At 48.5% G+C, this 15,795-nt stretch overlaps 1 protein-coding gene across 3 annotated transcripts in view; it reads left to right on the top strand.

The window, feature by feature from the left end:
- coro2ba (coronin, actin binding protein, 2Ba) overlaps nt 1–15,795 on the top strand; it is a 203,928-nt gene that overhangs the window by 156,346 nt on the left and 31,787 nt on the right. For all 3 annotated transcript variants that reach the window (XM_038813207.1, XM_038813205.1, XM_038813206.1), the window contains 4 exons: nt 4,515–4,664; nt 6,620–6,784; nt 9,283–9,399; nt 11,745–11,849. In XM_038813207.1, the coding sequence (XP_038669135.1) occupies nt 4,515–4,664; nt 6,620–6,784; nt 9,283–9,399; nt 11,745–11,849 (537 nt within the window). The remainder of the gene's footprint in view (nt 1–4,514; nt 4,665–6,619; nt 6,785–9,282; nt 9,400–11,744; nt 11,850–15,795) is intronic.

A 15,795-nucleotide genomic window follows, 5' to 3' on the forward strand; every position in this document is an offset into this window, starting at 1 on the left:
AGGTTTCTTCCCACAAGCCCCGAAAGATGTGCTTTTAAGGGCATTCTGAATTCTCCCTCCGTGTACCCGAACAGGCGCTGGAATGTGGCGACTAGGTGCTTTTCACAGTAACTTCATTGCAGTGTTAATGTCAGCCTACTTGTGACAATATTGAAGATTATTATTATTGTTAATGGCAATGCCTTTTCTTTGTTTAAACCTGAGGAAGGAGCTGCGCACCGAAAGCTAGTGATTCGAAACAAACCTGTTGGACTTTAACCTGGTGTTGTGAGACTTCTTACTGTGCCCACCCAGTCTAGCGCCGGCATCTCCACATTTTTCTTTAAAGGGGGAGAGAAGGCTGGAGGGATGAGAAGGTGAGGGAAGGGAAATCCTGAGCTTGGGAACGATGGCAGCTGAGGGCACAGCCACCAACACTGGAGCGAGATGCCCAAGAGGCAGAAATTTCAGGAGCACCGAGATCTCAGAGGATTGGAAAATGGGGATGGACAAGGTGGAGGAGGCAAGTTTTAAGTCAGATGGCAAGAAAACGTTTCTTCACAGAAATGGTGATTAGCAGCTGTGATGGGTTTAGCAAGGAAGGGAGGGTTGAGGCCACTCTATTGGACAAACAGACTGCTGCTGTAACAGGAAGATTGTAGAGCTGGAATTCAGGAAGGAGGAGCTACAATTGCAAAGAAGGCCCGTCTCCATGTTGCCGTGCGTGGAATCCAACGGGTTATAATTGATTAACAACATTATAAGATGACTTTTGTTCCAGAATTATTGCTGAAATACCTTTTGGAGTCTCCCAGTATGGGAGCTATTGGATTATTAGAACAAAGAACAAAGAAAAGTGCAGCACAGGAACTGGCCCTTCGGCCCTCCAAGCCTGTGCTGACCATGCTGCCCATCTAAACTAAAGTCTTCTACACCTCCTGGGTCCGTATCCCTCTATTCCCATCCTATTCATGTATTTGTCAATATGCCCTTAAACGTCACTATCGTCCCTGCTTCCACCACCTCCTCCGGCAGCGAGTTGCGCACCCACTACCCTCTGTGTAAAAAACTTGCCTCGTACATCTCCTCTAAACCTTGCCCCTCGCACCTTAAACCTATGCCCCCTAGTAATTGACCCTTCTACCCTGGGGAAAAGCCTCTTGACTATCCACTCTGTCTATGCCCCATATAGTTTGTTGACCTCTCAGGTCGCCCCTCACCCTCCGTCGTTCCAGTGAGAACAAACCGAGTTTGTTCAACCGCTCCTCATAGCTAATGCCCTCCATACCAGGCAACATCCTGGTAAAACATGCTAGGGCAGCAAGGTAGCATTGTGGATAGCACAATCGCTTCACAGCTCCAGGGTCCCAGGTTCGATTCCGGCTTGGGTCACTGTCTGTGCGGAGTCTGCACATCCTCCCCGTGTGTGCGTGGGTTTCCTCCGGGTGCTCCGGTTTCCTCCCACAGTCCAAAGATGTGCAGGTTAGGTGGATTGGCCATGATAAATTGCCCTTAGTGTCCAAAATTGCCCTTAGTGTTGTGTGGGGTTACTGGGTTATGGGTTAGGGTGGAGGTGTTATCCTTGGGTAGGGTGCTCTTTCCAGGAGCCGGTGCAGACTCGATGGGCCGAATGGCCTCCTAATGCACTGTAAATTCTATGTAAAAAAAAAAAAACTCTTCTGCACCCTCTCTAAAGCCTCCACATCCTTCTGGTAGTGTGGCGACCAGAATTGAACACTATACTCCAAGTGTGGCCTAACTAAGGTTCTATACAGCTGCAACATGACTTGCCAATTCTTATACTCATTGCCCCGGCCAATGAAGGCAAGCATGCCGTCTGCCTTCTTGACGACCTTCTCCACCTGTGTTGCCCCTTTCAGTGACCTGTGGACCTGTACACCTAGATCTCTCTGACTGTCAATACTCTTGAGGGTTCTACCATTCACTGTATATTCCCTACCTGCATTAGACCTTCCAAAATGCATTACCTCACATTTGTCCAGATTAAACTCCATCTGCCATCTCTCCGCCCAAATCTCCAAACGATCTAAATCCTGCTGTATCCTCTGACAGTCCTCATCGTATCCACAATTCCACCTACCTTTGTGTCGTCTGCAAACTTACTAATCAGATCAGTTACATTTTCCTCCAAATCATTTATATATACAACGAACAGCAAAGGTCCCAACACTGATCCCTGCGGAACACCACTAGTCACAGCCCTCCAATCAGAAAAGCACCCTTCCATTGCTACTCTCTGCCTTCTATGACCTAGCCAGTTCTGATCCCGTGTGACTTTACCTTCTGTACCAGTCTGCCATGAGGGACCTTGTCAAAGGCCTTACTGAAGTCCATATAGACAACATCCACTGCCCTACCTGCATCAATCATCTTTGTGACCTCTTTGAAAAACTCTGTCAAGTTAGTGAGACACGACCTCCCCTTCACAAAACCATGCAGCCTGTCACTAATACGTCCATTTGCTTCCAAATGGGAGTAGATCCTGTCTGGAAGAATTCTCTCCAGTAATTTCCCTACCACTGATGTAAGGCTCACCGGCCTGTAGTTCCCTGGATTATCCTTGCTACCCTTCTTAAACAAAGGAACAACATTGGCTAGTCTCCAGTCCTCTGAGACATCACCTGAAGACAGTGAGGATCCAGAGATTTCTGTCAAGGCTCAGCAATTTCCTCTTCAGTATTCTGGGGTAGATCCCATCAGGCCCTGGGGCTTATCCACCTTAATATTTTTCAAGACGCCCAACACCTCGTCTTTTTGGATCTCAATGTGACCCAGGCTATCTACACACCCTTATATTACTTTCCTTATATTCCACACAGGCTTCGTCTGTTCCCAGCCTTCTAGCCCTGACAAATGCCTCCTTTTTCTTTTTGACGAGGCCTACAATATCTCTCATTATCCAAGGTTCCCAAAATGTGTTATATTTATCCTTCTTCCGTACAGGAACATGCCGGTCCTGAATTCCTTTCAACTGACATTTGAAAGCCTCCCACATGTCAGATGTTGATTTTGCCTCAAACATCCGCCCCCAATCTAGGTTCTTCAGTTCCCACCTAATATTGTTATAATTAGCCTTCCCCCAATTTAGCACATTCATCCGAGGACCACTCTTATCCTTGTCCACCAGCACTTTAAAACTTACTGAATTATGGTCACTGTTCCCGAAATGCTCCCCTACTGAAACTTCTACCACCTGGCCGGGCTCATTCCCCAATACCAGGTCCAGTACAGCCCCTTCCCTAGTTGGACTGTCTACATATTGTTTTCAGAAGCCCTCCTGGATCTCCTTACAAACTCTGCCCCGTCCAGGCCCCTAGCACTAAGTGAGTCTCAGTCAATATTGGGGAAGTTGAAGTCTCCCATCACAACAACCCTGTTGTTTTTACTCATTTACAAAATCTGTCTACCTGTCTGCTCCTCTATCTCCCGCTGACTGTTGGGAGGCCTGTTGTAAACCCCCAACATTGTGACTGCACCCTTCTTATTTCTGATCTCCACCCATATAGCCTCGCTACCCTCTGAGGTGTCCTCCCGTAGTACAGCTGTGATATTCTCCCTAACCAGTAGCGCAACTCCTCCACCCCTTTTACATCCTCCTCTATCCCGCCTGAAACATCTAAATCCTGGAACGTTTAGCTGCCAATCCTGTCCTTCCCTCAACCAGGTCTCTGTAATGGCAACAACATCATAGTTCCAAGTACTAATCCAAGCTCCAAGTTCATCTGCCTTACCCATAATTCTTCTTGCATTAAAACATATGCACTTCAGGCCACCGGTCCCGCTGTTTTCAGCAACATCTCCCTGTCTGCTCTCCCTCAGAGCCATACTGGCCCTATTCCCTAGTTCTCCCTCAATGTTTTCACCTTCTGACCTATTGCTCCGGTACCCACCCCCCTGCCAGACTAGTTTAAACCCTCCTGTGTGACACCAGCAAACGTCGCGGCCAGGATATTTATGCCTCTCCAGTTTAGATGCAACTCGTCCTTCTTATACAGGTCAATTCTCCTTTTTTTAAAATAATTTAGAGTACCCAATTATTTTTTTTCCAATTAAGAGGCAATTTAGCATGGCCAATCTACCTACCCTGCACATCTTTTTGGGTTGTGGGGGTGAAACCCACGCAGACATGGGGAGAATGTGCAAACTCCACACGGACAGTGACGATGTCTAATAGGATTTAGGAAAGCCAGAGTTTTATTTCTGGTGACTCATTGAAAGGTGTCGTGGGAATATAGGAGCAGGAATAGGCCATTCGGCCCTTCGAGCCTTGCTCTGCCGTGGGTGATCTGGTTGTGGTCTCAACCCCACTTTCCTGCCACCCCCCCTCACCGCCCCCTTGACTCTCTCGCATAGCGAAAATCTGTCGGCCTCAACCTTGAATAAATTGACTGACCCAGACTCCACCTGGGGACAGGAGTTCCACAGAATAACGATCCTTTGTGACCTCTTGTTCCATTTTATTAAAATCCTATAACCGCTGCGTCTTAAATGATTCATTCTCTTGTTGTTTCCAGGTGAGACTATGGGAGATTCCAGAAGGTGGACTGAAGCGGAATATGACAGAATCCATTCTGGAACTATATGGACACAGTCGACGTGTTGGCCTCATAGAGTGGCACCCCACAACCAATAATATCTTGTTTAGCGCAGCTTACGATTATAAGGTAAAGGATTCCGTGAGTTCTCTCCCTCTCCTGCTTCATGTTTGCTCCAGGAGACATCTGAGCACAGACCGTACCGGGGGAGTGATGCACTATAGGGAGTGCTGTCCCGGCAGTCGGCCAATGGGGTTTCCCCTTGGGGGCACCCCCACGCCACCGGGAAATCGGCGGGCGCGAGCGCTCAGCCGGCGAAACGTGGATCCCGCCGACGGAGAATCCAGCCCAAAAGATTCCCCGCCGTTATTCAAAGAAGGGCAAGGCTTTTCTTCCCGGTGCCTATGGCAACATTTATCCCTCAACAAATATCACCCGGCAGAGTGTGCGTGGGATCTTCCATTCCCGCCGGAGGGGCAACTTCCCACAGCGTGTTCCCCAGTGGCAGGATGGGCGAACCTCCAAAACACCGCCTATGTGAGCAGGATGGGAAGATCTCACTGGCAGCACCGGAAAGGGGGGGTAGGGGGGCTCAAAAATCCCACCCATTATGTTTTAATTAGTTAATTGCTGTATGTGGGAGCTTGCTGTGCCTACATCGGCTGCCATGTGTCCTACATTACAACAGTTACTGCACTTCAAAAGTACTTACTTAGTTGTAATGTGCTTTGACACATCCTGAGTTTGTGAAAGGCGCTATACAAATGCAAGTCTTTCTTGCATCAACGCCTTCTCACATCTTCACGGTCACAGAGTGTTTTAGAGCCAGGTTATTTATGGGGCATTGTCTTAATGCTATGCGATCAAATATGACGGCCACGCCTTTGGTGCCGAGGAATGGGAGCTTTGCCTTGTATGTATCGAGCACGGTGTCTGGCCACGACAGTGTCTGGCCACGGACACTTCAACGACTCTGCAGTAACCTGGGCCGCGCTCCAGATTTCTGTGTCACCTCGGGGAACAGCTGCAAGGCCGGATGAAGAAACGCGTGTTCAAGTGATTGATCGTTTCACAAGATCGAAACAGGCCAAGGAGAAGAAGTGTAAACACCTTCTCCCTGGGGCTGGGAAGTATGCACTCCCCCATTAGCCTGAGACACGAGTATGAAGCCCAGCAGACTGATGGAGCGAAAACCTCCTCTGGCACCTCACAGGATGTGTCTTGGGCATTTTAACTCAAATGGCAGAATGCACTGATGTGGCAGCCATTGGAAACCACACTCAGCAAAACCATTGGCCGTCACGGTAAGTGGAAATGATCCCATTGGTGGAGTCGGGGTTGATCTCCTGATATGGTGTCAAGGCAGAGCCTCGGCCACTTCCCTCAGTCTCGAACCATGTCTGAGATGGAAAACCCATCCTTCTTCTCCATTCTTCTACACCGCCAGTCCTTCACTGGGTGAGCAAAAACCTCACATCAGCAACAAAAAAAGAAAATTGGGGAAAAAAAGGGAGAAAAGTCCTCACTGACTGCCAGGGAGGGATGTACAAAAAGAGAGTTATTGGCCGGAATTCTCTGGCCGTTTGCGATTCACCTTTCCCTCCAGTGGCACAACCCAATCTGTGAGTTTCCCGATGGCGTGGAGTGGTTACAATGGAAAATCCCCATTGACAGCCGGCAGGAAGGTAGAACCCCACCGTGAGCGAATGTCGTGCGACTGAGAAACATACGGCTGGGGAATCGGAGAATCCCGCTCAATATCTAATTCCAAAATCTAATCAATATCTGATCAAACTCGAAGGAAAATCTCAGCCTCCAACAAAGGAAAATGACGATGTCAGGCATGTTTGCCAACGAAGTCAAATTCATAAGACCATAAGACATAGGAGCAGAATTAGGCCACTCGGCCCATCGAGTCTGCTCCGCCATTCAATCATGGCTGATATTCTTCTCATCCCCATTCTCCTGCCTTCTCCCCATAACCTCTGACCCCCTTATTAATCAAAGGCAGGCAGTGGGGTCGATGGTCCATAAGAATAAGATGATTTTGTGCTTCTCAACCTGTGACCATTTCATTTTCCTAGATCCTGATCTGGAACCTGGACACTGGTGAGCCTGTGAAGATGATCGACTGTCATTCAGATGTTATCCTCTGCATGTCCTTTAACACAGACGGAAGCCTGTTTGCCACCACCTGCAAGGACAAGAGGCTGAGGGTGATCGAGCCGCGCTCTGGCCGAGTACTGCAGGTAAATAATTCGAGGGCGGGATTCTCCGAGGCCGTGCCGGGTCGGAGAATCCCCGAGGGGGGGCCGCGCGAATGCCACCATGCCACCAGTTGGCGTGGCGCTGGTCGGGGGCCGCTCTACGCAGCCCCCCATACCCCGGCAATTTTTGGAAAGATCGAGCCCGCTGGCGCCGTTGTAACCTGGTCTTACCCGGCGGGACCTCGGCGTGAATGGATCCGGGTGTGGCCTGTTTGGGGGGGGGGGGGGGGACCGACCCCGGGGGAGGGGGGGTCCTCCGCTGTGCCCTGGCCCACAATCGCAGCCCACCGATCGGCAGGCCAGCCTCTTGGGCTGGGGCCCCTTTTATTCCGTGTCGGCCCTTGTAGCCCTACGCCACGTTGCGTCGGGGTCGGCGCGGAGAAGGGAGCCACCGCGCATGCGCCACAATCGCGCCGGTCCCACTGTGCATGCGCAGACCCGTGGCGCCCATCTGACACCAGGATCGGCAGCTGGAACGGCGCGGGTTGCTCCCGTGCCATGCTGGCCCCCGGTAGGGGTCAGAATCGCTGCTCCTGAGGCCAGGCCACGTTGACGCCATCGAGAAACGCGACGGCGTTTACGACGGCGACAACACTTAGCCTCAAGATCAGAGAATCCCGCCCCAAATGTTTCTGAGAAAATCTGAACAAGTTGTTTGCAAGAGAGGATCCAGGGATGAGAAACCTCAGTTCTGAGGACAGAAACCACTCCCCTGGGAAAAGGTTCAAGGACGAGAGGGCACAGATTTGAAGTGATTTTCAAAAGAAGCAAAATTGACGTGAAAAAAAAAACCTTTTCACTCAGTGAGTGGTTGGGGGTCTGGTATGCACGGCCTGGAAGTGTGGTGGAGGCAGGTTAAATTGAGGCATTCAAGAGGGCGTTAGATGATCACTTGAATAGAAACAATGTGCAGGAGTATGGGGAAAAGGAAGAGGAACGGCACTCAGCCATGATGTTTGTTTGGCGAGCTGGTGGAGACACAATGGGCCAAATGGCCTCCTTCCACACCAAAACAATTCTGTGATTTTCAGAGGGATTTGGATGTCCTTGTGCAAGAAACTCAAAGTTAACATACAGGTGCAGCAAACTATTGGAGAAGGATATGGAAGTCTTGCTGCAAATGTATCGGGTTTTGCTGAGACAACATTTGGAGTACAGTTTTGGTCTGTCTGAGTGGAGTTTTAGATAGAGTTTTAGATGGGTTGAAGTTTATTGAAGGATAAATCAGCAAGACGCCTGGCATCGCAGTACAAGAACGGCACTTTGGCTTATCGGAAAGCAGCCTGCGATACTCACCACAACCCAAATTACTCCGGGAATGAGAAGGAAAGAGCAGAATCCATGGCTGAGCGATCCAAGTATGACACAAGGTTAATGTCACTGACCAAGGTCACTGACAGTTTTCAGAAAGGCAGGTTGGTGTCGATGCCCACACTCCTTGTGAACCTGAGGAACCCTCTCCACTCCAATCACTGATGTCTTGCGAGGTCAATCTTATGAAACATTGAGCTCACAAGTTGATCTTGATTGGTTCGATTTTTGCAGAAAAAGCAACGCAGATATATTTCAGAGAGTTAAATATTTAAACTGCTGCCTGGCTTCTCTATTACGTTACACCATGAATAATGCACCATACAAGATGGTTTAGTATTTCAACTAGTCATTTCCCCTTGAAGCCTTTGAGCCATGTTAACTTACTAGAGGTTGAAGTCTATACCAGTCCAAGAAAGTTTCAATATTATATTTAAAAATAGCCGTTCAGAGGAGATAATTCAGAGATGAAAATACGAGGCAACATTATGAGCAGAGAGGCTAAGTAGATGGAAATGCCGGCGGTTGGAGGTATAATTACAACATTGAAGGTCCAATTCAACAACTCCTGCACTTGTATCTAGCAAGGCTCTGTGTACGTTTTACCCCTTGTTACATTTATATGTGAGTTGACAACGTTTTTAAACTTTCTTGAGACGGCATCTCACTGTCTGGCTCCCCGTTTACGTGTATCGAACAGTGTGAAGTTGTTGTCCTGACGTCGTAGATACAGACTGAACTTGCTGCAGAATGTTCGGAATTGTCCTTTTCAGTGTATGTATCCACTTTAACATGATACATCTTAATTATTGCCAAACTATCTCTCTGGTACTGAAGATTTTTTTTTACAAGCGTGGAGTCTCATTCTGTCAGCTTTTAATTGCTGTTGGAGTTCCTTTTTAAATATTAAATGACTTATCTTTTCCATTTCCTCCTTGTCTCTTTCATCTCTCTGGAAACTGAATCTTTGTTTTCCTTAATTTTTCCTTTCCAAACCTGATCTGACGTTTAATGCATTATTCTAACCGACACTCGTTGATTTAGACTGTGTCCTGTTCAACAATATTCAATACGGGGAACAGCTCATAGGGTTAATAAGGATCCATGGAAGCCATTTTGCTGCAAGACAATATAAAATATAACCAAAGTCATCTCCTCTGTCTTTACAGGAAGCAAACTGCAAGAATCACAAAGTGAACCGGGTGGTGATCCTGGGGAATACAAAGAGGTTGCTCACCACAGGCGTGTCCAGATGGAATACCAGGCAGATTGCACTCTGGGATCAGGTCAGTGCAACAAAAAAAAACAACTTGAACAGGATCTCTTAGGCCTTTAATAAACTGGAAATCCAAGTAGGGACGGAGCCTTCTGCGGAATGCAGTTGCCTGAAGTGACGGTTGGCATCAAGGACTGACCCTGCTGCAGTGCAAATGCTCAGTGTGACGGTCAAGGGGCAATGGGATTCGAGATGCCAACCTTGGTTGGACATGTTCCCGAGAGTTTCATCACATGACCGCCAGCTTCTAACCGGCTCATTAATGTTCCTGAAGGAAGGAATGCTGCTGTCCTCATCCACTCTGACCTATATCAGTCCCACGTCAATGTGGTTCAGTCTTACCTGCCCCCGGACGTGGCAGAACAAACCACGCGACTATATCGTAGCTGCTCCCAGCAGATGAAGACGGCACCCTCACTTTCCCAGGGGAGGGTAGTAACTGATAGCCTTCCCAGTGACACCCACATCCTGAGAATTACTTTTTAAAAAAAGTTATTTTAATATTAGAATTAAATTAAACTGATGGCCAGTGAGTTCCATCCGAGATGTAAGGAGTGGGCAACAAGCAAAATTTGCACATATTAACTGTGCCCAATTCTTCAACAATTCTTAATTCACCAGCAATGGGCATGTGAGGGTGGCAAGAAATGGGTCGTCTCTCCTACCCTCTGGGCCAGTGTTTCTCAAACTTCTTTTCCCCGGCGCCCACTTTTGCCAATCGTCCAACCTTCGCGACACACGCCACGTTCGCTTAACTTTAATGGGAAAGGGGAGCCTGCTCGGTCCTCACAATCTCACTCCAATCAGGTTCAATGGAGTAGAGGGCAATGCACATAACAGGCGCGGACTTCAGCCGGTTCCTTTGTGCCATCTTCCTCTTTGTGAAAATAGAAAGTCCAACCTCGCACATGTAGGTCGTCGTGATGGGAAAAAGCAACAAAATGCTTGTTTTACTCAGCACTTTACTCATCCACTGGGAGATGCTACTCCAGAATGCTGACAGTCTCATGGACTTTTGCCGTGTTTTAATGTGCTGTCACAGGTCAGATACAGCAGTGTAGTTTTTTTTTCATTTTGAGTCAGCTGTAAGTTAATAACTGTTTCTGGGGTATCCACCTCAGAAGGGATTTTACACCCACCACTTCTCTTTCAAAATCTGAAACATTTCTCATTTGCCAGCACTTTCCTGCATATACATGGGCTTTGTATCCTTTTTTGCCTTGATACAATTGACAAAACCATACCTCTAGAAGTCATCTTTATTCTGCTTTGTTCCCAAGTTAGGTTTCTTCTTTGTAGGCTGTTAACCAAAGGCCCTGGAGTTCTGTACAGAGCTAATGCTAGCACTGCCCTATCCTGCCCTGGACTCTCCTGAGCAGCTCTCTCCAGCAGACTAAGATGCTAGATCCTGGCCAGTAGGTACACTGCCTATTTGTGTCTTTGGCTGTCTCTTTCTTGTAAGAAAACAATTTATCTTCACAGTCCACTTGTCCTGCTTGCTAGAAGCTAGCAAATGGAAGAAACTCTCTGTGATTTGGCAGCACAAACATGTACTTACAGGGAGCTTAACGTCAAGTGTACGTGCAGGGTGCATGACCTGCTCACCGGTGCCCCCTAAGGCTGGAAGAGTGCACATAGCCTCCATTCTTTCTCATTTAAAAGGTGGCAGCGGCTGCTGTTCTTAATAAAAATGCCGGTAGGAGCCATTGGGTTCTTCAATGATCGGAACCACCACAGGAACACTTCCACCGATTACTCCGTGACCGACCCGACACCCATCAGTGACCCACCCTCAGGTCATGACCTGTACTTTGAAAAGCCCTGCTCCTAGCCAACATTCTTCCCTTCACCAGCATCAACAGGTGGTTCATCACATTTCTGTCTAGGAAAATCTTCCTGTGATTAAAATGGTGGTTGAGGTTTCTTACTTGACAAGGGAATAATTCTTTAAGGTGTTCCTGAGAGATGCGACCAGGTTTTAAAAAACAAAACATTCATGGAATGTGGCCGATGCTGGATAGACCAACAATTATTGCCCATTTCCACGTGGCTGACTTGCCCGTTAGATCACATCAAAGGACAGTTGTGAGTTAACAACATTCCTGGGGGGGGGGCTGAAGTCACATAGGGACCAGACCAAGATAAAGACAACAATACTCCAAGGACATCAGCAAACCAGATAGGTTTTTACAACAACCAGTAAGTGCATTTATACTAGCTTTTTAAGTCCTGGTATATTTAATTAACTGAATTTAAATGTCCCAACTGCTGGGGTGGGATTTGAACTCATATTTCCCAGACCTTTAGTCCAGGCCTCAGGCTTTTATTTAACTTGGACATTCCTTCTTTTATCAGGAAGACTTATCTATGCCAATAAAGGAAGAAGAAATCGATGGACTCTCCGGTCTCCTGTTTCCTTTCTATGACGTTGATACTCACATGCTTTACTTAGCTGGAAAGGTAATTATCAACAAATTATATGGCGGAGAAGGGGGCGATTAGTAACATAACGGCAAGCAATCCCACATTTCAGCTCTACCCACTAACCCTGAACCTCAAATGTTTCTGCTTGACCAACCGGGGAAAGTCTCCTCTGGTTCCAGTTAAGAGCATAGGGTCAAAGGAATTAGGAACAGGAGTAGGCCATTCGGCCCCTCGAGCCCACTCCACCATTCAGTAACCTCATGGCCGATCTGATCATGACCTCAACTTCATCTCCCTGCCGGTTTCCCAGGAGTCTTGACTCCCCTGTGGTTCAAGAAACTGTCTAACTCAGCCTTCAATATATTGAATGAATTAACCTCAATGGCTGTGCGGGGGGGGGGGGGGGGGGGGGGGGGGGGAGGAATCCTCATCTCTGTTTCAAATGGGTAACTCCTTAATCTAAAACTATGCTCCCTGGTTCTAAATTCCCCGACGAGGGGACACATCCTCTCAGTGTGTATCCTCTTCTGCCTCCTCAGAATTTTAGACGTTTCAAAAGTTCATTGCTCATTCCTCTGACTTCCACTTGGTAGAGGCCCAATCTGTTCAACCTTTCCTCATGAGGCAACCCTTCCAATTATATTTCAAATGGGAGGTTCTCTCTCTGCTATCAGGGCACTCATCACCGGGCATGTTTTAACCTGCTGACATCGCAATGCCAATTCCAGTTGAATCTCTCTCTGAGCAATTAGGTCTCTCTCAGTCAATGTGCTGCTCTAGTTCGACTACAAGACCATAAGAAACAGGAAGAAGTCTTACAACACCAGGTTAAAGTCCAACAGGTTTGTTTCAAACACGAGCTTTCGGAGCACGGCTCCTTCTTCAGGTGAATGGAGAGGCTTGTTCCAGAAATGTTTATACAGACACAGTCAGAGATGCCCCGGAATGCGAGCACCTGCAGGCAATCAAATCATCAAAGATGCAGAGAGAGAGGTAACTCCAGGTTAAAGAGGTGTGAATTGTCCCAAGCCACCTACATGCACACCAAGAACAGGAAGCTTGAGAAACTTGGCATCACCACCAGCAGCAATCAAGCTTCTCCCGGTACAACAGTCGAAAACAATACAGGGAAATCCATTGTCAACTTGTCAGACTACACCCTTCAACCAGACGAAATCGAAGTCCTCAGCAGAGGGCTCAATTTCTGCACCACCACCAAAATGGACCCCATCAGTCTCGCGGCAGATACGGAGGAATTCATCAGGCGAATGAGGCTCCGGGAATTCTTCCACAGACCCCAAGAGGCCGACAGCGAACCCAGGGACACGACCAATGAACCGGAACAGCAGACCGCGAGATCTGCAGTGCAGCAACCGAAAAGGAAAGAGTCAAATTGGACCCCTCCGGAAGGCCGCTGCCCTAGACTCGACATGTATGCTCAAGCCGTCAGAAGTCGTGTCAATGCCAGATTCATCACTCGCAATCACAAGGCAGCCTCAAACGTCACCCAAGCACAACGCAACGCCATCCGCACTCTCAAGACCAACCGCAACATCGTCATCAAACCAGCAGACAAAGGAGGGGCCACCGTCATACTGAACAGAACAGACTACTGCAAAGAAGTATACCGACAACTCGACAACCAGGAACACTACAGGCAGTTACCCGCAGATCCAACCAAGGAACACATCCGCCAACTCAGCAGACTGATCAAGACCTTAGATCCAGACCTTCAGAACACCCTACGTGCTCTCATCCCACGTAATCCCCGCATTGGAGATCTCTACTGCCTCCCGAAAATACACAAGGCCAACACACCAGGCCGTCCTATCGTTTCAGGCAATGGGACCCTGTGTGAGAACCTCTCTGGCCACATCGAGGGCATCTTGAAACCCATCGTACAAGGTACACCCAGCTTCTGTCGCGACACGACGGACTTCCTACAGAAACTCAGCACCCATGGACCAGTTGAACCAGGAACATTCCTCGTCACAATGGATGTCTCGGCACTCTACACCAGCATCCCCCATGACGACGGCATTGCTGCAACAGCCTCAGTCCTCAACACCGACAACTGCCAATCTCCAGACGCAATTCTGCAACTCATCCGTTTCATTCTAGACCACAACGTCTTCACCTTCGACAACAAATTCTTCATCCAGACGCACGGAACAGCCATGGGGACCAAATTTGCACCTCAATATGCCAACATCTTCATGCACAAGTTTGAACAGGACTTCCTCACCACACAGGACTTTCAACCGATGCTATACACCAGATACATCGATGACATTTTTTTCCTTTGGACCCACGGCGAGACATCACTGAATCGACTACACGATGACATCAATAAGTTCCATCCCACCATCAAACTCACCATGGACTATTCTCCAAATTCAGTTCCATTCTTGGACACACTCGTCTCCATCAAGGACGGTCACCTCAGCACCTCGCTTTACCGCAAGCCCACAGATAATCTCACGATGCTCCACTTCTCCAGCTTTCACCCGAAACACATTAAAGAAGCCATCCCCTATGGACAAGCCCTCCGTATACACAGGATCTGCTCAGACAAGGAGGAGCGCAACAGACACCTACAGATGCTGAAAGATGCCCTCGTACGAACGGGATATGGCGCTCGACTCATTGATCGACAGTTCCACCGCGCCACAGCAAAAAACCGCACCGACCTCCTCAGAAGACAAACACGGGACACCACTGACAGAGTACCCTTCGTCGTCCAGTACTTTCCTGGGGCGGAGAAACTACGACATCTTCTTCGCAGCCTCCAACACATCATCAGCGAGGATGGACATCTTACCAAGGTCATCCCCACACCCCCACTACTGGCCTTCAAACAACCGCGCAACCTCAAACAAACCATTGTTTGCAGCAAATTACCCAGCCTTCAGAACAGCAACCACAACACCACAAAACCCTGCCAGGGTAATCTCTGCAAGACATGCCAGATCATCGACATGGACACCACCATTACACGTGGAAACACCACCCACCAGGTACGCGGCGCATACTCGTGCGACTCGACCAATGTAGTCTACCTCATACGCTGCAGGAAAGGATGTCCCGAAGCGTGGTACATTGGCGAGACCATGCAGACACTGCGACAACGAATAAACGGGCATCGTGCGACTATCAACAGGCAGGACTGTTCCCTTCCAGTTGGGGAACACTTCAGCAGTCAAGGACATTCAGCCTCTGATCTCCGGGTCAGCATTCTACAAGGAGGCCTTCAGGAGACGCGACAACGCAAAATTGCTGAGCAAAAACTTATAGCTAAGTTCCGCACGCATGAATGCGGACTCAACCGGGATCTGGGATTCATGTCGCATTACATTCGGCCCCCACCAACAAGCCTGGACTTGCAGAGGCCTACCGACTGAACTGGCTTGGGACAATTCACACCTCTTTAACCTGGAGTTACCTCTCTCTCTGCATCTTTGATGATTTGATTGCCTGCAGGTGCTCGCATTCCGGGGCATCTCTGACTGTGTCTATATAAACATTTCTGGAACAAGCCTCTCCATTCACCTGAAGAAGGAGCCGTGCTCCGAAAGCTCGTGTTTGAAACAAACCTGTTGGACTTTAACCTGGTGTTGTAAGACTTCTTACTGTGCTCACCCCAGTCCAACGCCGGCATCTCCACATCATAAGAAACAGGAGCAGGAGTGGGCCATTCAGCCCTTCGAGCCTGCTCCACCATTTAAAAAGATCATGGCTGATCTGACACTCAGTAAATCCACCTTCCTGCCTTCTCTCCGTGACCCTTAATTCCCAGACTGATTAAAAACGCATCGATCTCAGCCTTGGAAATGTTCACGGACTTGGCCCCCCATTGGTTCGATCAGGGGAGCAGCAGGACACCCCCTGTTGGTCTCTGGGCAGAATAACATTGGCAGGCTGGGATTAGCCGATTGGAATCTTAGGATTTAATTGTCAAATAAAGAAATATGTGGGAAGGAAG

Source organism: Scyliorhinus canicula, chromosome 12 (genome assembly GCF_902713615.1).
Source record: "Scyliorhinus canicula chromosome 12, sScyCan1.1, whole genome shotgun sequence".
NCBI lineage: Eukaryota > Metazoa > Chordata > Chondrichthyes > Carcharhiniformes > Scyliorhinidae > Scyliorhinus > Scyliorhinus canicula.